At 39.2% G+C, this 25,731-nt stretch overlaps 2 protein-coding genes across 7 annotated transcripts in view; both read right to left on the bottom strand.

Moving 5' to 3' along the window:
• LOC145657028 (NACHT, LRR and PYD domains-containing protein 6-like) overlaps positions 1-9,270 on the bottom strand; it is a 9,316-nt gene extending 46 nt beyond the window's left edge. Inside the window, exons 1-6 of one of the 2 annotated variants that reach the window (XM_081711270.1) lie at positions 9,005-9,270; positions 6,374-6,452; positions 4,813-5,938; positions 4,259-4,542; positions 3,770-3,799; positions 1-2,225 (exon numbers count right to left, since the gene is read on the bottom strand). The exon at positions 1-2,225 is cut by the window's left edge and continues 46 nt beyond it. In XM_081711270.1, the coding sequence (XP_081567396.1) occupies positions 430-2,225; positions 3,770-3,799; positions 4,259-4,542; positions 4,813-4,823 (2,121 nt within the window). In that variant the 5' untranslated portion in view covers positions 4,824-5,938; positions 6,374-6,452; positions 9,005-9,270 and the 3' untranslated portion in view covers positions 1-429. The remainder of the gene's footprint in view (positions 2,226-3,769; positions 3,800-4,258; positions 4,543-4,812; positions 5,939-6,373; positions 6,453-9,004) is intronic. The other variant, XM_081711275.1, reaches the window with a different exon arrangement.
• LOC113569406 (NACHT, LRR and PYD domains-containing protein 3-like) overlaps positions 1-25,731 on the bottom strand; it is a 429,360-nt gene that overhangs the window by 41,848 nt on the left and 361,781 nt on the right. The window lies entirely within an intron of this gene.

The raw sequence follows: 25,731 nt of genomic DNA on the forward strand, positions 1-25,731 counted from the left end.
CACAATATATATATTATCTGTCTCTGTTAAAAAAAAAATACAGAGCTGCTTGCTGAACACTCCTGTGTCTTGACTGAATGTGGCTTTCTGAGTGTTTGCCAGAGAAACCAGTGGGACTTTTGAATTACAGAATGACAGTCATGTGTTGCATTCCAACTGGTAGGAAGACACTGCAGTCATTTTGGAATGCACTGGTCTGCTCTTAAGATAAAGGCTTGTCTGTTCTTTAATGTTGTGGCTGTCAGAAAAGCCATTCCCCAAAGTTTACCATTCAAAATATACTTACAGTACAACCTTTTACCACTAGAAATGAAAATTGTTGTTCACTTTGCTCTGACTGAGAAATACATTCACATAATTTGATTAGTTACAGAAAGAGCTTCAACAATAAAAAACCTTTCCAATTAAAATTATTAATCCAAAAGATACTTACAGAGCTCGCCTGGTGTTTTTCAACACTGGAAATAATTCCCTCAGTCCTTTATCTGATGGCCTGAATTTCTTCAGCTCAAATTTCTCTTGAATCTCCTCTGACATCAGCAGCACAAACACCAGAGCTGAACACTGTGTAGATGAAAGTGTCTGTGTTGAGAGGTCTCTGGAGTTCAGGAAGGTCTGTATTTCACTTGTCAGAGAGTTGTCTTTCAGTTCACTCAAGCAGTGGAATAGATTGATAGTCTCTTCAAAGGATTTTGTTCTCTTGATGGTTTTCTTGATGTAGTTCACAGTCTCCTCTAAACTCTCTTCTCTGATGTCCAGTTCTGGGTGTAGACTTTTCAGGAGCCTCTGATTGGACTGCAGTGAGAGGCCGAAGAGGAAACGGAGGAAAAGGTCCAGGTGCCCATTTTCACTCCTCATGGCCTTACCTACTGCTGTCCTGAGCAGATCACACAGTCTGTGTTTTAACTTCCACTTAATTTTCTCCAGTGGGGTTTTAAGGAGTGGGTTGCCTTCATCCCTGAATGTTAGGAACACAAATACAGCAGCAAGAAACTCCTGGAAGCTTAAATGCACAAAGCTGTAGATCTTCCCCTCCTGTTTAAAAATTTGCGTACAAATTCCAGAGTACACTAAAGCCTCACAGACATCAATACCACATTCTTCCAGATCTTTCTCATAGAACAGAAGTTGTCCTTTTTGCAGCTGAAGAAAGGCTAACTTTCCAAGCTTCACAATATCCAGCACCTCTGCTCTTTTTGTCTCAGATGAAACTGCATTGTTGGTGCTTTGCTTTGTGTTGTATTTCTTAGTCTTTTGATCTGTGAAAAACAGCAGGAAATGTAGGTACATTTCTGTCAGAGTTGTTGGAGCATTTTTCATGTCCACACCTTCCTTCAGCATTTTCTGAAACACGGTGGCTGAGATCCTGCAGACAACAGGTATGTGACACAAGATATGAAGGCTTCTTGCAGTCTTAATGTGTGATATAATTCTGCTGGCTTGATCCTCATCTCTGATTCTCTTCCTGAAGTACTCCTCCTTCTGTGGGTCATTGAATCCACGGATTTCTGTAACAGGGTTAAAGTATTGGTCATTTATCTTACTGACTGCTGCAGGTCGTGAAGTGATCCAGAGGAGAGCAGAAGGAAGCAGTTCTCCATTTATGAGGTTGGTTATTAGTTTATCAAGAGTAGTCTTTTCATTCACATTAGATACCTTCTTCTGATGAAGATCTAGAAGAATTCTACTTTCATCCAATCCATCCAGTATGAAAAGCAGGCTATGTTTTTCATTTAATATCTCCTTTTCTTCTCCAGAACAGAGCTCTTTATGGAAGTAAAGAAGTAGTTCTGAGAGGCTGTACTTTTCATCCTTAATCAAGTTCAGCTCTCGAAATGGGAGGTATATGATGAAATCTATGTCCTGGTTGCACTTCTCTTCAGCCCAGTCAAGAATGAACTTGTGTACAGAGACTGTTTTTCCCACTCCAGCTATTCCCAATGTCAGGACTTTAGTACCACTCTTGTTTTCAGTAGACTGCACTTTGAAGAGGTCACTGAGTGTGATTGGTGTTTCTTCTGTTTTGGGGTAGAATTCCTCCACCTGTCTCACTTCATGCTTTGTGTTCACTCCTCCTGTGCATCCTTTGATCATGTAAACTTCAGTGTAAGTGTCTTTTATAGGCACACGATCACATTCTAGTGGAGCCTCCTCATACAACTTCTCAAATTTTTCCTTATATTTTATTTTCATTCTCCTACTACTGAGATCACTTTTTCTTCCACCTGTTAAAAAGTGGGAAGAAAACGTTGTGATTCATATAGCCTGTGAATAAGAAAAGTGCCTGTTTAGTATAGTTTCAAAATGTTAACTTTATATCATGTTCTCTCTGAAGTTTGTTTATCACTGTAGAGTAGAATAACTATCAGTAGTAGTAACAAATAAGGAGACATCAAAAAGACTCCAAATGAGAGTCAAAGTTTTGATTATTGTTATGAGATAGAACATTCTGTAATGGCTCAGTGAGTCCTTAACTGAATCAAGCTGGATTTTAGTTCTTACTTTCTGCAGCTTTGCTTTGCCTTCTCTCTTTGGTCAGTGCTACCTCCATTAGTTTATAACCACGGAGTGTGTACAGGGCTTTACTTGTGCACTAACTGTCTTATGTATGCTGGGCTGTAACAGGTTATATATGTCTACCAGTGTTCAGTGTGTTAATGAAGAAGTACTGAAACACTAAGGGAGAGGTGATGTGTCTACCAGTGCTCAGTGTGTTAATGAAGAGATGCTGAAACACTAAGGGAGAGGTGATGTGTCTACCAGTGCTCAGTGTGTTAATGAAGAGGTACTGAAACACTAAGCGAGAGGTAATGTGTCTACCAGTGTTTAGTGTGTTAATGAAGCGGTACTGAAACACTAAGGGAGAGGTGACGTGTCTACCAGTGCTCAGTGTGCTAATGAAGAGGTACTGAAACACTAAGGGAGAGGTGACGTGCCTACCAGTGCTCAGTGTGTTAATGAAGAGGTGCTAAAACACTCAGGGAGAGGTGTTGGGTCTACCAGTGCTCAGTGTGTTAATTAAGAGGTACTGAAACATTAAGGGAGAGGTGAAGTGTCTACCAGTGCTCAGTGTGAAGAGGTATTTTGTTCTTCATTGTTTGTATTGTTTCTGCTGTGCTGGATATCAACCAGAGGAGGACTCCCCCCATTATTTGTTTTGTCTCCCCTGAATGAGATTTGTTATGAAAAGAGCATAAATGAACATGATGCGTTTAGGCTGGGGAGAGATTTCTCACTACTATTGTGCTTTAACCTTCACAGTTCTGGTATGTAATAGAATTATTAAAAAAAAAAAAGTTTGTGCCGCCTTCAATAAAGATTTAAGTAGCTAGATCCAGGAAACTGCAATTCTTTTAGACTGTGTAATTATATTAACAGGTGTAACAACATTAAAGCTGTGCAGTAATTTTGAGATTTAATTATTGCCTGAACTATAATGTTGTGCAGTATCTGAGGGACTGTTTAATAACTGCAGTCTGACAGAAGTGTATGTAATGTATGTGATGTGTGTATGTGAATGATGTGAATGAGTAGTGTGTGTATGTGAATGATGATAGTAGTGTATGTGATGTATATGAATGATGACAGTAGTGTATGTGATGTGAGTATGTGAATGATGACAGTAGTGTATGTGATGTATGTCTGTGAATGACGACAGTAGTGTATGTGATGTGTGTATGTGAATGATGGCAGTAGTATATGTGATATTCATGTTGTTTAAAGTTGTAATATAATCTCATGCCTAAAGGTGTGACTGGGTTGAATTTACCTGCTGGAGTCTTAGCAGTCTTCTCTCCACCTGTGAGAGAAGACATCAGAGTAAAGAACAGAAAATATAAAACACAAAACCTACTTTATTAACTGTGAGTCCTGTGTGCATTTTTTGGTTGTGACTGCTATGTTTGAGAAGACCTGGACATTTGTTATTATGCATTTTGTAAGTTATACAGTCTGTGCCAAACACATTGTTCATCATTACTGGACTACATTTGTGATTTGCTCATGTTTAAACTGAGACTGACATCACTTTTCTCATTGTTGCTAATGAACATTTCTTATTCAAAACATATTGTTTGCAATGTTTGTTTATTAGTATACCATATTATTTTGAATTTTGTCTCATTCTACTTTGTAAATTAACTAAGCATTGTTTTCAACTTCACTCTTTGTCTATTGAGTTCACTAACAAAACAAAACCAAATGCTATGAGCATATAAAATCCTGAAATAGTGAGTTTAAAAAGTGAACATGATTTCACCTGCTTTATTTTCACTGTGTTGGATTCTCAGGGTCTCAGCCAGTTGGTTGTGGTTCATCTTCTTCAGGGTGATCAGTGTGATCTTCACAGCTCCATCTGGGTCATATTTCTGCACCATCTTGTCCACAGTGTCAAGTCTGTCTGTATTCTCCAGATGAGATTTTGGGATGCATTTGTCATCTTCTACACTGTTGGTCAGATGCCACTGGAACTTCTTTAGGTCCTCTATCTTCAGCTCCTCTAGAATGTCCAGCAGTAGTTTTGAAATGTTGTCCATCCTGACTCTAGACAACAGACTCCAGATTACTGAAGGTTCACAAACATGTTCAATGGTTTATGTTCACAGTGCAGGAATAGACAGAGGAGTGAATGTGAGTGTGTTGGGTGAAGTGTGCTGTGTGAGGGATGTGGAGAGGAGTGAATGAGAGTGTGTTGGGTGAAGTGTGCTGTGTGAGGGATGTGGAGAGGAGAGAATGTGTGTTGGGTGAAGTGTGCTGTGTGAGTGATGTGGAGAGGACTGAGTAAAGTGTTGATTTGTGTTCACTGGGTTTTACCTGTTTGTCATCTCTCACTACCACTGTGTGGGTCTGTTATGAAAACACTGATAGTCTGAGGTCATACAGTCTGCTTGTTTTACTCTGAATACACATATTTAAATTCACATTTAAATTAGTGGGGCAGTTATTGATGATCTGCCCATCACTAATGTCACATGACTATAATAGATTATTTATTTTTACACAAATGGCACCATGGACATTGAAATGCCCATCAGTGACCACAAGATGGCAGTATAGAAACACATTTACAGACAGAAAAACATTGATTACGAAACAGCCTTACTGGTGGGGAAGGAGTTAATAGGCTTTCACAATTAAGAAAAAGCATTGGAATGTTACTGAATAAGATGTGAAATTCCGAGTGATACAATGAGATGATCAAAGTTGTGTGATACACAAAATCAAACTATATATTTAGTTATCAGAGAACAGGCCTGTGAGGGTGAGATGGGAGTGATTAGATAACAGGCCTGTGAGGGTGAGATGGGAGTGATCACAGAACAGACCTGTGAGGGTGAGATGGGAGTGATCAGAGAACAGGCCTGTGAGGGTGAGATGGGAGTGATCAGAGAACAGGCCTGTGAGGGTGAGATGGCAGCCCACAGACAGCCCACAGACTGCTGCTGGAAGGAGAACCAACCAACATGGAGGACCAGATGTGACAGGGATACAGACACTACACTGCCATACACCCAATCAACATGGAGGACCAGACTGTATGTGTATGTGTATGTGTAATCAGACTGTATGTGTAGTACTGTAGACTGAGGTATGACCTGCACAATACTAATGGATGTGCCTTACAGTGCATTTGCACTGTTCTGGTGCAGACACACAGCACACAGCCCACCCAATACACAACACATAGCCCATGGGCCAGATTCACAATACACAACACAACTAACAGCCTGTGGGTCTGACAGCCCAGTGACACTCAAACTGACTCAACAAAAAATATATATAAAAATTATGTATTCTTACTCAAATTCATCACAAATTCAATGAGACAGTTTAATGAATATGTGAAACAGTGCCCCTAGTGATTAGTTTCAAACATTGGAATTGTTCTCCTGACTTGTTTTCTCTTGGTTGTTCATGACCAATCTGAAACAACATTCAACTGAAACACAGCAGCAATAAACAGGTTAATCCACATTATTTCAGAGGTTGCACGTGTTTATCAAAAAGAAGTAGTAGTTACGAGTAAAAAATGTTGATCTTAAACACAGGAAATTTAACCCAGAAACAAATATGTGAGGAAGTATGTAAACATGTAATGAAAATGTTTGTGGCTCTGTTATAGGTGTCTGCGTGAAATCGACCCTTGGTACAATAGTTATGAAAATCTGACAATTGTGATGGAGTTACCCAGTAAGAAAACTGATTTATCGAGGATTTAATAAGGATTCATTTGTTCACACACATTTACAGACACTCTTCTCCAGAGTGGCTTACATGTGTATCAGTGTGAGAGTACGTGTGCACCCTGTGAATCAAATGCAAGATGTAGGTGTTACTAGCACCCTAATTTCTTTACTTAAGGTCAGAGCCTTACCTGAGTTACAGGAGACCACACAACCAGCAGAGTCTTGGTAAATGTCTTAGTTTATCTGTTATGGTGCATCTTTGCAGACCTGTAGAAAACAACAGAGAAAATCTGTATGAAGATTTCAGAAAGTGTTAGTGTCTTGAGGGGGATCAAAAGACTGTATGTTATATCCAGTATATACACACATACAGACAGTAAAGACAGCTATATATCATATACAGTATATACACACATACAGACAGTAAAGACAGCTATATATCATATACAGTATATACACACATACAGACAGTAAAGACAGTTGTAAGTCATTTCCAGAATATACATACAGACAGTAAAGATACATGTATGTCATATACAGTATATATACACATACATTATACATACGGACAATAAAGACAGCTGAGTGTCATATACAGTATAAAGAATACATAAAGACTGTAATGACAGCTGTATGTCACATACAGTACATACATACAGACAGTAAAGACAGCTGTATGTCTTATACAGTATATACACACAAACAGACAATAAAGACAGCTCTATGTCATAATGTATACACACACAAACCGACAGTAATGGTACCTGTAGGCCATACATTATACATACGGACAATAAAGACAGCTGAGTGTCATATACAATATATACACACAGACAATAAAGACAGCTGTATGTCATATACAGTATATACATACAGACAGTAAAGACAGCTGTATGTCGAATACTTTATAAATATACATAAAGACAATAAAGACAGCCGTATGTCATATACAGTATATACATACAGACTGTAAAGACAGCTATGCAATATACAGTATAAACATAAATACAGACAGTAATGGTAGCTCTATGTCATATACAGTATATACATCACACATCCTGACAATAAAGACAGTTGTATGTCATATACTGTATATAAACATATAAAGACAATAGAAGACAGCTGTATGTCATATACAGTATATACATACATACAGACAATAAAGACAGCTGTATGTCATATACAGAATATACATCATACATATAGACAGTAAAGACAGCTGTGTCACAGTATATCCACACATACAGACACTAAAGACAGCTGTATGTCATATGCATTATATACACAGACAGTAAATACAGCTGTATGTCAAATACAGTATATATGTAGACAGACAATAAAGACAGGTGTATATCATATACAGTATATACATGCATACTGTGGTGGAAATTCAATGAAACAGGGAGTCAGATGTGGATAATAAACAGACAATAAAGACAGCTGTATGTCATATACAGAATATATTTACAGACAGTAAAGACAGCTGTATGTCATATACTGTATAAACATAGATGATTTTCTGGATATATGGCTTGTACTTTGAATTACATCTATGGACTACGTGTGTTCTCTAATAAACTGCATTCCCCATACTGTGACTCTGTCTCCGCTTGCGCTCAGAACATTTCAAAGACATATGGAAAGTTCACATAAATTTCTAAAGAGGGACTCTCAGAACTGTTCAGGTTGCGGAACCTGTTACATTCACTGAGGGAAACTGTGGATTCATAGTCCACACAATCAAATATCTTGTAGGATACATTAGAATTAATAAAGAATATTTTCCTTATTTGAGTTTGGTCTTGTTGCAACACTTTGTACAGGAAAGGTTCAAATCCAGTAGTCCAGGTATGTGGACTTTCCTGCAGATCTAGGTATTCTTGGATGTGAATTTGTCCTTAAGTTCATTCTGAACTTGTCCAGAATGCAGCAGCATGACTGGTCTTCAATTTTCTGAAGTTCACATTACTCCACTGCTGTGCTCCTTTCATTGACTTCCAGTAGCTGTACGCATCAGATTTAAAGCCTTGATGCTTGCCTACAAAGTCAAAAATGGACCAGCCCCTTCATACAAGAGGTCAATGGTCCTTGATTCGTACCTTGAGTACTTCGAACCTCAAGTAAGGTTTGGCTTGAAATACCGTGCTTCAGGTCTCATGGAAGACAAGCAACTAGACTATTTTCTGTCCTGGCTCCAAGATGGTGGAATAAACTCCCACTTGCTGTCCGGACAGCAGAGTCCCTTGCAGTCTTCAACCGCAGACTGAAGACCCAACTATTTGTGGAATATTTAAATGACAACTGACCCTGAGTAAATTAGTACTTATTGTAGGGTATTGTTTATTACACTGATGTTGTTTAACAAACCCTAGCACTTATTGTGTATTACACTTATCATTGTTTAAGATAGACCTTATGTATTTTGTACTTGTAGGCATCAGCAGTGATCCCTGTATTCTAGATCATTGGTATCTTGGACTCTAACCTACTGTACTGGCTAGGATGTTTTCTATGAGTAAATGACAAAGCAATTTTGCAAGTCATTCTGGATAAGAGCATCTTCTAAATACTATAATTACTGTAAATGTAAATATGATAGGCTTTCTGAATCTGGCCACATGGTTGGTTTTAGGAATCTGGCCGTATGATTGCTATTAGGAATCTGGCCATATAATTGGTATTAGGAATCTGGCCATATGACTGGTTTTAGGAATGTGGCTAATGATTGGTATTAGGAATCTTACTGAAAGCCATAATTAATTACAGAGAGAAATACACAAGATTACAGCAATATCTATGAAGCATGGGAGCAGTGTTACCTTTACTGTTCAGTCTATAAGTCTTCAGGAAGAATGTCTGGATCTGTCTTCATCAGGATGTCCAGATTAATTAATTGTCAACACACTCACTTTAGCTACTGTTTCACTACTGAGTTTTCACTACTGTAGCAACATAACTGACCAATTGTTGATCATAACTGTTTATTACTACTATAAACACACCTGTACACACACTGTCTATTTCTTCACTGGAGTCCACCTGTACACATGCTCTGTTTCTTCACTGCAGTCCATCTGTACACACACTCTCTGTTTCTTTCCTGTTATGATCTGAACGATAATCTAGTTGCACCTTTTTTTTCTCTTTAGAAGGAGCCAAACCAGTATGAGCACATTTCAGTCCCATAACATCACAAGAGTGGAAGAACAAGTCTTGTTGTGAATATCATATCTCCCTCCATGTGTGTGTTTATACCATATGTCCATCTGTGTGTGCGTGTTGGGAAAAGAAGGAAGACACTAGAGCAGACATGGTGAGAACAGAAGACACAGGAAGGGTAAAGTTAGCACTTCAGGTCACTACACTAACAGTGTAGGTTTTAATTCATACTGGGGATTTTTCTGTTTAAGTTCTGTTTGGAACTGAGACACAACCATTTGTCATCACCAGAAACCAGTTTAGCTGCTTGAAAAGAATGAAACACTTTCTATCAACATGTGTTGTATGAGACAGAGAGAGAGCCATCATGGTGTAGTGCTGCTGTCACATGTCTGTGTGAGAGTGAGAGATGGTGAGAGAGAGACATAGGAGGAGTACAGAGAGAGAGAGAGAGAGAGAGAGAGAATATGAGCACTCAGATGATTTGGCTTCAGTTTTGTACAGTTTGGAATTTCTACACGGCAGTTTTCATTACCAGAAACCAGTTCAGCTGGTCTGTTTTTATCTTTTGTCTCTGAACCATGGTCTGAACACCTCAGGGGAGCTGTTAGCATTTTAGCTCCAGTGCCAGAGTGAAGTGAAACTTTTCACCCTGTGATGGAGCTACCCTCCACCAGAGTGTGTTCATATGGACTGTATGCATTTCTTTAGTTGTACAAGGTCTGCTGCAAAACCTGTGAGCTCCACCCGAGGACTCGAATAGTTGACGACGGTTGAGAGGTATATCGGATTCACCCCTTCTGCCTCTGTGTGACAAATTAACACACTGCATAAACTTTTAGAAATAAAGCAGCTCTTTTAACATATGGTAGACACACTCTAGAAAAGATTACCGTGCAACAATTCATTCAGCATAGGAACTGTTTTTGGTCTTCTCATATCTACAAATGAGAAGTAATAAAAAATTTAAATGATAAATAAATTACATAAAATGTATAAAGGTTCACAAATTAGAAATTACCTTGGTCAGCACTTTTCTCCACAGATTCAAGGAACTCGTGAAAGTTGGAACCTTAGAAACACAGAGTACAGAATTACAGACCGACTGATGTGTGAGCAGAAAGATTACCTTTATGGTAGCCCTCATACCTAAAGCACTCGCAAAGCATGTAATCTAAATGAACTGTGATCTTATTGTTTCAATTTTTTATAAATAGATTCACCCACTTTGAAGTTCAGGTTTTTCTCAAAAGGGTAGACTATACTGGATGACTATATTTTGTCTTGTTCTGTAACAGAAAATGTAAACATTTATATCCAAAGTATTACACAATAGAAATCAAAATTGTAATCTATTTAGCTAGCCATGAGAGTTAGAATAGCCGTATGATTTACATAATCAGAAAAATGTTACATGTACATACGTCTACATTTCAGTTGATCAAAATGGTTCACGTACATATAACTGGAACTCTATGATACAGCAGTCATATTTATCAATATATATAAATATATCAGCGGTTATATTTATCAATAACCATCAGAATATAGACATTTAACAGCATGTTACAATAACCTTTCCTAGCTAGCTCACAAAGAACAACTGTGACCTCTGACTACAGCGTGAGTGTGTGTGTGTGTCAGAGAGAAGGGCACTGAACAGAGAGAAAGCAGAGAATACAGAGTGGTAGAATATGAGACTGTAGTATATTTAATCACATTAATATATCTCAATTAAACAAATCTCACATCCCTTTCATACACAGGTCTGCTTGGTTGGGGAGAAAAAAGGCGGCATGTTTTGAACTTTCTGGCCTAAAGTCATTACATAATTTTTGTCAGAAGGTGTATTCCAGCATGGGTAGAGGAGGAGTTGTGTCTTTCTGAGAGAATCAACCAATGGGAGGGGTGTGTGTGAGTGGCTGAGTGAGGGACAGACCTGAGACTGTACACATGTCTGGTTATCAGTATGTGCCAGATTGACATGAGGAGCGTAGCAGAGATTAAAAACTGGGGTGATATGTATTCATATATAAATATTATAAAGAGGCTGAAAACTTTTCTTTTTATTTAAATCACTTAAAATGTTTATTTTTCAATTAAGCCAATAAAACAATTTTGAGGACCCTCTGTTAGATTCATTGTCACGGTTGAGTGTCAGGGGAGTCTTTGTGGGCACTACTTGCTATGCCTGAGGCAAGGAATCCAAACAATGGTAGATTACACCATGGAATTCTGGACGTTAGCTGCGGGAGCTAGGTGAAAAGAGTCTGCCTTGGCTGATACATTCGTCATTGGCAGACCTACAGACGGAACTGGCATGTAAGCAGGAAGCCAACTCACTGAATGAGGTAGTACACCTTGCTATCACGTATGACCATCTCCTGTAGGAGCGATCCCGGCAATTTCCCCAAGGTCGACAACAGCAGGAGAATGCACCCGCAGTGGCGCAAGCAGAAGTTCCGGTGGAGCAGCTAGGTGTGGCCAGCGTAAAAGGCAAGCCGGAGAACCGAAGGGAGCACTGCAATTGTTGCAGTTTTCCTCAAACCTGTCTATGTGCATACTATCTGTGGTGATTGTACACATGGGCCGTCGACTCTCCACTTCAGGTTGCTGGTTTCATTTGACCCTCCACCTCTCCAGCGTCCGCAAGTGTCTTCTTCGTCAAGAGGAGGAACGGAGGATTGAGGCTGTGCGTGGACTAATCAGGGACTCAACGGCCAGTTGGTGCAATATCTGTACCCCCTCCCCCTTGTCCCCACAGCGCTCCAGCAAAACCTGTCCACACACCTGCAGTTTTAAGATCATTTTTGAATGACTAACACTAGTTATCTGAAATTGTACACATAGCACAATGATCATTCAGGATTCAAATTGAAGTCGACACTTGGGACAAGACATCCATTCACATTAAGGCTTATTTGTCCATCATTTAGGTTCCAATTGAGCTCATCTAATATAGAAGAAAATGTCAAAATAAAAAACATAAAACGCCTTTGATGTTTTGGGTTTATAATGTGTGTCTTGATGCTGGAGATTCATTTTCACTCATACTTTACATTTCCTGATTCACCAGCGTCTTGTCTAATAAACTGAACAGTTTTGAGCATATACATGAAATGACCAAGTAGCTACACAATGTTTCCACTAGGTGTCCTAGACTTCTCCAAAGTCTCCTAAAACCTCTCCAAATGCACACAAAGTCATCAGTCACTATACATCAAGTTTGCATGTTTCTTTTTGCTAAAATATCAGAGTAAGTTACTTTAGTAAGTTCCACAACAATATTAGCTTTATAGCATCATTGTTATTATAGGAAAACACTGTAGCTAATACTGTAAATGCTGGGGAAAATACTGTAAATGATGTAATACTGTAAAGAAATATACTTTCTCATTTATACTTACGATTTGTATCAGGATTACAAATTTTTCCAGCAGTCAGTGATTTGCTATGCAAACATCGAAGCTAGTCCATGCTGGCAGCACCCAAACAACTCCACATAAACTTCAGCTAAAATAAGCCACCTTCTTTCCATGATGTCCAAACGTATTGGTAAAATTATCAAATTATTCTTATGGTTGTACGAGTTTCGCCAAACAGCGTCAAACCCATGTGCTAGGCTATCTACTAACAACACTGAAGCACTGACAGTACACAGTGCACAGACCTTTAAACATTAAAGGGTTGACTAAATAAGGCAAGTGAGGGGTCTATGTTTTCGTCTAGCCCTCCTCTGTTTGATGAAACAGCTGCCAATCACACCACTTGCTCTAGAAACACTTGGAAACACCTGGAAGTAAATGCTAGTCACCTGCCCCTTCCCCCTTCACACACAGGTGTGAATTGCTGTCACTCCAAGAAAATGGCACTGCAATGGTCAATAGAAATCAATATAAAATAGAAAAGGGGGGACTAATGCTCTATTCAGGAACACTTTTATGTGAGTAATGTGCATTTTAGTTAACCAAAGGCTTGCTTAGTTTGGGTTTGCTTACGAAGGAACCGAACGCGTCTTTTTACACAGAGACGTGAGCACGCAATTAAGGACACCTTTTAACCTTTCACAATGTTAAGGACGTCCTCGGCTGGAATCCAGGAGTTAAATTTATCGAGCCAGCCAACCCACTTGATCAAGCTCATCTTTTTTCAGTTCCTAGTTTTTTCAGATAGTATCTTTTCTATTTTAAAGGCTTTGTCTTTTCCCACTATAATCTTTTGCTGCTCCTGTTCATAAAAGGTCCTTTCTATATTTTCCCCATCAAAATCCTGTAATTTGTATATGGGAGAGTGTCTCCTTAGACATTCAGAAACTAAAATATTCATCCATAAAGTTATTTTTAATTGTGAAATTCTGACGGTAATCACTGACTATAAATTTGAATATTAGTTTTCCACCTTTTTGTGTTGAAACAACCCATACAAGGTTTTAAACACTGTGAATGAATTTCCTTCATTCACTTCAATGGGTTTCCTTTTGATGCTACTGTGATAGCTGTTGTTATATGCATGAACCAAGTCCTGCACCACATTGATGTATTTTCTTGTACTGATGGCTTTGAAGTATCTTCACATTCTGGTTTTCAACGCCCTGTTGAACCGTTCACACACTGAAGCTTTTTGCCCCGTTCCGGTAGCAAAGTGATTGATGTTACTTTTTTTAATTGTTTTTAAACTTTTATTAAGAAAATCTTTCCCTTCATCAGTCTGAAGTTTTTTAGCACATCTGCCTTCTTTTAGAATCGAAACAAAGGCTTTGGTAACCTCGGCATCTGTCTTGTTTTTTATCACACGTACCCAAGCATACTTGAAAAGTATATCTATACACATTAGCATAAAATTCATGCTATCACTATGCTGTGATAAGTTAGACATGTCTACCAAATCGGCCTGCTATTGTTCATCTATGTTTCCTAAAATTACTTTCTTTTAAATTTCACAGAGATTGGTTTATGTAGGGTGTATACATCCTGAGCTGGTAACCAGTTTTGATTTCCTTATCATCAACCTTTTTACCCATTTCTTCCACCACAGACCTTTGCAGACTCTCGACCCCTCCATAGGACCCGGGGTTTGAGGGAGCATAGTAAATATTTTTCAGCAGATGTTCAATCATGGTGAACTCATTGAAACACGATGAAGAGTGCTAGAATGGATTATGGATTTATTAGCATCTTTCAGTAAAAGAGGTTATGTTTGTTACATTCAGCTAAAAATGAAAGCATGCAATCAAAGAATGTGATTTATATATGCATGTAACGGGTAACATATTATTGGCTTCGGATACTATCGAACTCTACTGATTGCTAGACTCTCATACTACACACATCAGATTTTCCAAATTAGATACAGTTTTGTTCTCATCTGTGACATCCTGTTCTGACTCTGATTTCAATGGTTTTGCAGAACAGCATGATCCACTCCTTCATCAGCACTCTTTTCTTGGGTGAAGGACCAGAGTGGTTGTCGATAAGGTTTCCCACATGACCGGATCACTGGGGTTCAGGTTTTCATGCAGATTCCAGTAGTTCATGACATCTTCATACTCCCTGCACACTTTGATTTTTTTCTTTGATGCTTCTGAGAGCAGCTTAGATGTTCTGTACCTCCTGCAGCAGGTCGGCTACTACTACTTCAGCAATAGCCTGAATCTTGTTCGAGGATGGAGGTATCTGAATGCAGCACAGCTTCAAAGCTCTGGACAGTGGGTGAATGAACCCTGTCTTGAATAGTCTGGGTGCTTCATGGCTGAAATAGGATTCATCCAGATTATACAGGTATGTGTGTTGAGGTTTTTCATAAAAGCTTGTTTCAGGGTTTCTGTTCTCTTTGTCCTCCATGCCATAAGAGCAGCTTCTTTATAATATGAGTTCATCATGAGTATAGAATAAGAGACGTGATTCTAGGCTCATCGTTCTATCTGTGATGCTCAGTGAGTCCTACCCCTATTTATATGAGAACTTGGGGGCAGTGTCATGATGGGCATTCCTTTTGTCAGCAAACTTGACCTCATGTTCCCCTTTGACATGTGACTTTATCTTCTATGAATGGGTATCAAATGTCTGCTTCAAACTTCAGAGTCTTACTTTTAAAGAATCAATCCTAAGACTTGTTTAAACTTTTTAAACATATTGATCAGGCTGAAATACTTTTGCAGATCAAACCTATTGCTTCACCCAAAGTTCACTACTAAATCTCTGGGTAGGGGGAGGAGTTGAAAGGATCTTTGAGAGAAATCAACCAATGGAAGGGGTTGTGTGAGGGTGAGTGAGACAGAGAAAGAGACAGACCTGAGGCCATACATATGTTTGGGTATCAATATGCACCAGAGCGACCGGAGCAGAGATTAAAGACTGGGGTGGTATGTATTCATATGGGCCTCAAAACCTTTAAAAATATATTTTTAATGACTTGAATATTTCTCAATTAAAGATTTTAAAAGTCAATAAAGTAATTTAAGACCCTTTATTAGATTCATCATGTTTTATTATAATTTGATATGATATTATAGTATAATATCTATATATAGTATAATATGTAGTATTATAGTGTAATCTAGATCAGGTTGGTGGTGTCCATGCCAGGTGCATGTGGTATCCAGGTCATGTGTGTGTAATGTCCAGGTGCTAGAAGACATGGGGAGGACACAGCCCTGTGCTGCAGCCATGCTCACACATTCACACTAACACATGTTACCATGGAGAATCATGTGAGGAATCAGATGTGTTTTGGTCATCCTCTTCTGTGTCATAGACTCAGACCACATCAGCTCAATAGTGGCTGGATACTCACAGAACAGTCAGTCATGAAAACACATCACATTCTACACACACAGGCAAAATTAAAGAGCATGGCACTGTCCCACACACAGACACACACAGCCATTAAATGAACTGTGCATATATCACGCTTCATGGAATGGAAAACGACAAAACAAGTGGAAAAAATAAACACCACACTGACTGTGGAAAAAAATGGAAAACAAAGGACGCCATGGGAAGAATGGCAGCCCTGATGCACTGGGGAAAACAAAACTCTAAAGCTTTACAAACAAAACCAGAAAACAGGGAGGAGCTTTAGTGACTAAGGGAAGCTGAGAGAGAGACGTGAGAAGGAAAACTGGAGAAGGCAGGGGAGTGTAAAAACACAGGCACCCTCGCAGAGCAGAAGAGAGGTGTAGCACAAGTGCTCACAGAGCACAACATCTAGAGTTACTAGCTAGGAGCTTGCCTCAACACTTTAGCAAAGTCCCAACACTAAGTAACTGGGTCACTGGGCTTATATAGACCTAGCACAGCTGTTGGGCATCAAGCCTGAAATTAAGAAAACTCAGAAATTAAACTGCACCACTCTTCCTTAAACATTTCATACACATTATATGTTAAATGCGTGTGTTAGTGAGAGAAATATAGATTCATTGATAATGTATGTGTGTGTTTATATAAAGAGAGAGTGAGAGATGGAGGGTATTTGAATCTGATTAATACAGTGATAGTGTGTGTGTGTGTGTGTGTGTGTGGGAGAGAGAGAGGGAGAGAGAGAGAGGCATGGGAGTGTGTGTATGTGTATCTGATTAATAGTGATAATGTATATGTAGGTGAGAGAGAAAGGGAAATACCAATTATGTCTGTGTGGGGGGGTGAGAGACTGAGAGTGAAAGAACTGGAGAAAGACTGATAATTGTAAGAAAGACTGTGTGTGTGAGAGAGAGATAGACAGACAATGTCTGAGAGAGAAAAAAAACTTTGTGTATGAATGTGTGAACAGTTAGACAGTTATAGAGACTGAGAAAGAGAGTGATGAGTCTGCACTACCACAGAGCAGTCTCACACCAGCACTGCTTTATGAATCAGACTATAAGGCAAAGAAAAACAAGTATATGTAACCCTTGGAATATGACACTAAAACTAAAATGTACTAAAGTAAATTCATCAGGCCCTAAACAGGGAATTAGCAAAGTATCTACTTACTGGCAGAGACATAAAGAGGTCCTACTTAAGTACAAGCTCAGTGAGCACAGCCTAGCTATAGAAAAGAGCACACACGCACACACACACACACACACACACACACACACACACACACACACACAGTCTTTATTGTTATGCCAGTGACACCCACCTGTACGGACCTGCATTCTTTCAAATGACTGAATGAATGTTTAAATGAAATTAAGTGTTGGTTGAATCTAGGGATAATATTTGATCTTGACCTTGGATTTGATAAACAAATTAATTCTGTTTTCAGAGGTAGCTTTTTCCATCTTAGATCAATTGCTAGGATTAAATAGTTTCTGTTGCCACAATATCTAGAGAAGGTAAAGTATGTCATTATTTCATGTTGCCTAGACTGGGACTCCTTGAATATCAACTTTTTGTCAAGAGAGAGAAATCTGAGTTTCACCTCCAATCAGCCACATTCCTGGGATACATCATAGACACCAATGGGGGTCACAATGGATGATTGTAAGGGGCAAGCAGTAGCCAACGGGCCCAAACCAAGCTCAGTTAAAGATCTGCAATGATTTCTGGAGCTTGGTCATTTCTAAAGACATTTTTTAGAAACTTTAATGCCATTGCTGTTTTCCAGGATAATGAGTGCATGCATGGTCCCAGACGACATGCTTCCATCATGTTACAGTTGTGTCCATCTGTTGGGAGATCGATAATGAAATTGAGAGAGCTCTGGAGACTCTAAAGATGCCAATTGACTGTCCTCTGGGTAAGATCTACATTCCTGAACAGTTCAGGGACCAACTCATCACCTGAGCTCACTCTTCTATGACCATGGGACAACCAGGTTAATTATGCATGTGGCAGCTGATTACGAAATGGTACTGGTGAGAATCTGTAATACAGGAAGTACACTGGTTAATTTCTTCTTGCACCACCTGCTCTCAGTGTAAAGTCCCTAAGACCCTGACAGCAGGTACATTAATACCATTGCTTGTAGCAGAACATCCTTGCTCCCACATCACCATAGACTTAAGGATATTGACTTAAGGATATACGACCTTATTTCTGTAGGATATATGACCATACTTACTACCCCGATTGAGTTTCGAGTGGAATAAGGTTTGTCTTATTCACAGCCATACCTACCACCATCCAAACAGCAGAGGAGTTGTTCACTAATGTATTTCATAATGATCAGATCCCAGAGGACATCCTATCAGATAGAGGGATCCAGTTCACATCACATGTTTGGTCAGCCTTAATTGAATGCATAGGTTTGTCCATTAGCCTAACTTCTTGGTACTGTGACCAATCAAATAGACAGCGCAAATGCACTAATCAAGAATTGGGTCATTTTTGCGCATATTTTAACAATACCCTTTGAATTTATACTAGGCTATCAACCTCTTATGGCTCCATGGACTGCCAACCCCTCAGATAGATGCAGTAGATAATAAGATGCAGAGGATGCATCAACTACTAGATTCCAGGAGGCGCGGTGGAGTCCTTCAGTATCTAGCAGATTGGGGGTGCCATATAAATTAACCTGCTTTTCTAAGTGATTTCTACAGTCAGTACCCTGACAAGCCAGCGTCTCATCCCAGGGGACGACTGCGCACTAAGGATGATAGCAAGCGCCTTGGACGTGGTGCAGTCCACTCTCGAAGATGTTCCAGGTGTTCACATTCTGGTTTGTGCTGAGCAGTCCACAAGAGTCTGGCCAGTCCCCTTTTTTTTGGGGGGGGGGGGGGGGGGGTTCTGTCAGCACTCTAAAACCACCACACACTACATGTCCCAGAATCCTCAGGGGAAATCATCCTCATCCTCTGAGTACTAACTCAGTGCCCCTGTGCTTCATTAAATAGCTACCATATAATGTTAACGTCTTAATGACTTGTTAGATTAAAATGGCATTAAAACTGTTATTTGTTATTACTATTGTTACTATTATTGTTGTTGACGGTTTTATTATTATACTATTTGTGATATTATTACTATTTTCATTTTGCATTTTGTACAGTCATGCCAATAAACTCAACTTGATTTGAGTGATACACTGACTGTGTGTGTGTGTGTGTGTGTGTGTGTGTGTGTGTGTAAAAGAGAACATTGACACAGTGTGAGAGAGGGATGTTGACTTTTGTGCGTATATAAAGAAACAATAATAAAACTCACTCTAATTTCTCCAGTTTACAGTGTGGATCTTCCAGTAGGGCAGAGAGCTGCTTCACTCCTGAGTCTTATGGTTTATTTTAGTTTAAATTCAACTCTCTCATGTGTGATGAGGGATTTGACCTCAGAGCTGAAGCTAAAGCGGCGCAGCCTTACTCTCTAATACTGCACTCAGACAGCCTCCAGAGAGAAGAAAAAAAACTCTTCACACTTACAGTTCAACATTCAAAAGTTTAAAAAAAGTTTTAAAAAATCTCTCCCACAAACATGTGCATGCACAATAACACCAACACAACTATGTACACACTCAAAAATATCAACACATATTTACAAAGCTTTGGTTGATGAGGGGTTTGATCTCAGAGCTGAAGCCAGAGCTGCACATCCTTTCTCTCTAATACCGCAGTATTCTAACCTGCAAAAAGAAAAAAACTCCTCACACTTATATACACAGAAGTGCACACAATATCTTTCTCTCTCTCTCTATCACACACAAAGACATACATGCATGTGCACACACGTACACAATCTCTATCACACAACACACGCATACATGCATGTACGAAGTCATGAAGTCATGAAAGAGAAACTTCAGTAAACTGTTTACAGACACAAGAATAACAAAGACTGGTAATACTTAAACACTTTCACCAGAGTGACTAGTATTAGTGAACTAATGTCTCCCTGTAGTGGCCAAAATAATCAGCAAGCTTTTAGGTTTGGTGGTTAGCGTGTTTTCTTCTCAGTGCTGGGGTGTCAGGTCTATGTCCCACAGCCCAAAAACATGGAGGTCAGGTAAAAACTGGCTACCCTACATATTATCCTGGTGCATGTGTATGTGTGTGTGTGTGTGTGTGTGTGTGTGTGTGTGTGTGTGTGTGTGTGTGTGTGTGTGTGTGTGAACTGCATGCCAAGTGGTGTATTATTCTCTCTCCCCTTCCTGTGCCTGATGCAGACCCCCAGGGGACTGTGGTTTCCATCATGTAGTATGTTGATTACAGAGAAAGATGCTATGTAAGAGTAACTTCATATCAAATCATATATCGTAATATATCATATCATAGTCATGTGTATGGTATTGATGATGATAATCTAAACTGTTACCTGCATTAATGTGATGTGTCCTTTCAATGTATCAAAAAAAAAAGCTAACTGGTTAGCCTCATTCATGTAGCTTAATTAGCTAAAGTGAAAAGTTATAAAACACCTCTATTAATTTAACAAACACTTCTCTACGGTGTATTATAAAACACCTCTATTAATTTAACAAACACTTCTCTATGGCTTATTACAAAACATCTCTATTCATTTAACAAAAACTTCTCTACGGCTTATTACAAAACACCTCTATTAATTTAACTGCATTTAAATAATCATGGCAAACTGACCTGTTAATCTTGCAACTTCATTCACTTAAAGAAGCAACGGAATCAAAAATTAATAAAATTAATGAAAGTTAAAGAGAAATTTATGTGTGTTATTTATTATTATTATTATTATTATTATTATTATTATTATTATTTTTGTGGTGTGTTTAGTGAGCACTGCCTGTAATCAGAGGAAAGGCAGCACAAAGACACTTAAGAAGAACTTTAGGATTAACGAATGGGTCAGCTAGCACTTTAAATAGTGAGTAGGGTACTGATTCACTGATCCCAGTGCAGTAATGTGTTTATGAATGAAAATACGGCTTCTCTGGATGCTTTGACCACTGGCAGCAGTCTCAGTAGACATTCCTCTGATGGCTCATATTTCATCAGGTCAAGCTCATCCTGTTCTGAGTTCAGCAACACAAACACCAGAGCTGACCATTGAGCAGGAGAGAGATTGACTCCACAAAGACGATTGTCACCTTCTCTGTTCAGGTATGTTTGGACTTCCTGCACTAGAGAATGATCATTCAGTTCTTTGCTAGGAGAGCTGCTTCCTGTTTGTGTCAGTAGGCATCGTAAGATAGTCTGATTGGACTCCAGTGAGAGACCCAGAAGGAAGCGGAGGAAAAGGTCCAGGTGTCCATTTTGACTCTGTAAGGCCTTGTCAACTGCATTCCTAAGGATTCAGACATTTTTAACCTTGTTGATCTTTTAGAGAGTTCATTCTTTTGCTGTTCCAACACATTTGTGTTGTTGGAGATGAAAGAAAGAAAGGCATATAAAGCAGCCAAAAAGTCCTGAACAAACCACAAAGCTGAACACCTTCTCCAGGTGCAGCCCAGACTCCTTTCTGAAGATTTTGGTACACATTCCTGAGTACACTAACATTTCTGACATCAATGCCACACTCTCTCAGGTCTTCCTCATAGAAGGTCAGGTTGCCCTTTTCCAGCTGTTGGAATGCCAGTTTTCCCAGTGCCAGAATTGTCTTTTTAGTCTGGTGAAAATTAATGTCAGTGTTTCCATGGTATTTTCTGTCCTTGTGTCTTATCTGAAAGATCAGGAAGTGTGTGAACATCTGAGTCAGAGTCTTGGGGATCTCTGCATGCTCTGCTTCACCAAACATTCTCCCTAGAACTGTGGCTGCAATCCAACAGAAGACTGGAATGTGGCACATGATGTAGAGACTTCTTGATGACTTCATGTGTGTAATGATTCTACTGGCCAGGCTCTGATCACTGATTCTCTTCCTGAAATACTCCTCTTTCTGAGGTTCACTGAACCCTTGTACCTCTGTTATCTGGTCAGCACACTCAGGTTGGATCTGATTGGCTGCTGCTGGTCTAGAGGTTATCCAGAAGAGAGCTGAGGGAAGCAGATTCCCCTTGATGAGGTTTGTCAGCAGCACATTCACTGAGGTCGATTCTATTACATCCCACAATCTTTCATTGTTCTGGAAATCTAGAGGAAGTCGACACTCATCCAGACCATCAAAGATGAAAATCACTTTGTAAGCATCAGAGTCTATTAATTGTAATTGTTTTGTTTCTGGGAAAGAGTCATGAAGCAGATCCATCAAACTGAACTTTTTCTCCTAGATCAAATTCAGCTCCCTAAAGGGTAGTGGAAATATGAAGATGACATTCTGATTTTCTCTCCCTTCAGCCCAATCCAGAATAAACTTCTGCACAGAAGTTTTTCCAATTCCAGCAATTCCTTTAGTCAGCACTTTTCTGATAGGTTTGTCTTTAAAGAGGTGAATGCATTTGATGGGTGTCTCCTGTGTTGCTGGTCTCCTGGATGCTCTCTCAATCTGTCTCACCTCATGTTCATTATTGACCTCTCCACTCCCTCCCTCAGTGATGTAGAGCTCTGTGTAGATCTCATTCAGTTCATTAATTATTTTTACATTTTTACATCAGTTTGTGTTTAATCTTTTGCTGATATACAGAGATCAGCTCTAATAAACAGAAGAACATTATCAAAATATTTCACCTTATTATCACTGATGTTGAAGTCATTTTTTAATAAAAACCTTAAAACAAAATTTTTGTTAGAGTAACAGTGCCATCATAAAGCCATGACCCAGAACTCTTACTGGTCTGTAGTATGTTAGCGAGGTCTGTCTGGTTCATGTTCTGCAGGATGTGGGTAATCTGGACTTAGTAGCTTCTTAAACCTCTTCAACTCCTTCGTTACCAGAGAGATGAGTTTGTGCTCCAGCTCCTGGTTGGGAATAAACAGCAGACAGTCATAAGAACACACTGTTACAAAAAAGAAAATTATGATGTGATTGTATTATATGATGGAGAGCACTCTATGCATTTGTTACTGCCTTCACGCACACATACATGCACACACCTTGAATATGAATTCCACATTGTTTTTGGAGGTGATTGCGGATTTCTCCTTTTGTACAGTGTGGACAAACACAGCACTGAGTTTAATAGGGAATGTGTAGCACATTCATACCTATATAACACACACCATTATATACACCAGCACAATTGTACAATTCAGGCTGGATAAACTAATTTAATCCCCTAAAACAATGTTCCTCACTGTCAGTGCTGGATGAATTGATTTAATTCTCTAATCCATTGTTCCTCATTGCCAGTGTTGGATGAATTGATTTAATCACATAATTCAGTGATCCTCACTTCCTGTGATGGAGTCCTACAGCACTACATAGTCTAGTGTTTTCCTGCTCTAACACACCTGATGCAGCTCATGAAGGGCTTCATGATGAGCTGAGTGAGTTTGATCAGGTGGGACTGTAAGTGAGGAACACTGTCCTAAACCAGGAGACTATCCTTATGAGGTAATAAAATAATATTGAAAACTGAAAAATAGGGATGGTCCAGAATAAACTGGTTTCATGCAGGAAAGAATATGATCGCCTTTAAAAAATAGAAGTAGTTCAGGATGAACCTAATGGTACCAAGAACTCGTTGGTGTAAGTATTGAATATCAATTTGCATACATTGAATAATGTATGGTTTAGAGAACAATAGTGGAACCTGGCCAAGTTTTTATGAAAAAACAAAAATGGTTAAGAAGAAAATGTATAAAAGGAGTGCCCACCTGAGACTGTTAAACATTCTCCGGACAATGCCTCGTTTGTAACATTGAGCTCAGAATAAAGACGGGACCAGCTCTTCTCTTCAATTAATTCCAGAGTCTGCATCTTTATTTCTATTTAGTGTGTATTGAGTGAACTTAGGAAGATCTAGGAACGACACTTTCCTCTCATCACTACAACACTCTCCACCTCTGAAGTTCCATAGATGGTCCAATGACTGGTCACTCAGCAGGGTTTAGGTGAATCCGACTTCTTACCCTCAGTCAGACTAAAACACACAATTGGGGAGAAGATACTGGAAACTATGTGTGAATTGCCATGCATACATACATTGTCATATTGGATTTCTTTTTGTTTTATTCATTTTATTTTATATATATTTTACAATGTTACTCTTATGATTGCTTTGTGAAGCTTAGGAATATGAAAGGCTAATGCAACACTTGCAGATAATAAATAATAAAAAATGTTTTTATGATCCAAAATGTTATTGGTATATGGATAATCAAAAAACAAATTCAGATAACAGGTCTATATCAAAACCGAAACAGTGGCATTGCTGGAGCAAAGGAGCAATAGGAGTGTCAAAAACAGTCCAAGCCAAGCCAGAAAATGTATTCCACCAGGAAACAAATCCAAACAGGGAGAATCCAAAAACAATGTCAATGAATACAAAACCCGGTCAATACACAGAAACGCTGACTAGACAATGGAACAGCTTGGCAAGCTCTAGAAAAACAGAGGCAATACTTTACAAAGTCTTAGAACATCAACAGTGTTTTTACAAAGAAATAGAAATGAGGAGCAAGTTGATCTAATTAATACTCCGGGGATGATGATTTCAATAAGTCCATCTGACTAGATGATTGCTGATAGGGGATGTTAACCTGACTCTACTGAGGATTCTGGGAAGTGAAGTGTAGGACCAGATTTCTAGATGAGTTTGTGTATGACACAAAGGCAGAATATTAGTTTTATAGTTAATTATTTACAAAGTGACAACAGTCATAGAAAGGTCATCGTCCTTATCTGAGCTCAGTAGAAGTCACATTCCCTACATCATCCTTACCTGAGCTCAGTAGAACAGTCTCTCTCTCTCTCTCTCTCTCTCTCTCTCTCTCTCTCTCTCTCTCTCTCTCTCTCTCTCTCTCTCTCTCTCTCTCTCTGAAGGGCTCAGGAGCTCCCATTGACCAGTTACTCTTCATGGACACATAGCTGGGTTCAGGTGAGTCTGATCTCTTACCCTGAATCAGACTAAAACACAACCAACCACTCAGTGTATCTGATTAGTGTCACGTCTACAAGCCTGAGCATTCCCCGTTGTCATGGCAACCAAATCACTTCTGGATTTTCATTCATCTCCACGGTTCCCTGTCGCCTCCCCTTTCACTCCAGCTGTTCCTAGTTTGTCCTGATTGCAGTGGTATAAAAACTCTGTCCCTACGTATATTGTTTGTTGGTCTTAGAGTGTCTCTCACTGTTTTTGGTCAGTTCTCGTTTGGGCTCTATCATTGTGTTTCTAGTTCGATCTCCTTTGTTCTCTGTGTTTAGTCCGATATCGCTTGTTCTCTGTGTTTAGTCCGTTCTCGTTTGTTCTTTGTGTTTAGTCCATTCTCGATTGTTCTCTGTGTTTAGTCCATTCTCGTTTGTTCTCTGTGTTTAGTCCATTCTCGTTTGTTCTCTGTGTGTGGTCCGTTCTTGTTTGTTCTCTGTGTTTAGTCCGATATCGCTTGTTCTCTGTGTTTAGTCCATTCTTGTTTGTTCTCTGTGTTTAGTCCATTCTTGTTTGTTCTCTGTGTTTAGTC

Source organism: Electrophorus electricus, chromosome 1, assembly GCF_041902795.1.
Source record: "Electrophorus electricus isolate QZ-2024a chromosome 1, ASM4190279v1, whole genome shotgun sequence".
NCBI classification, from domain to species: domain Eukaryota; kingdom Metazoa; phylum Chordata; class Actinopteri; order Gymnotiformes; family Gymnotidae; genus Electrophorus; species Electrophorus electricus.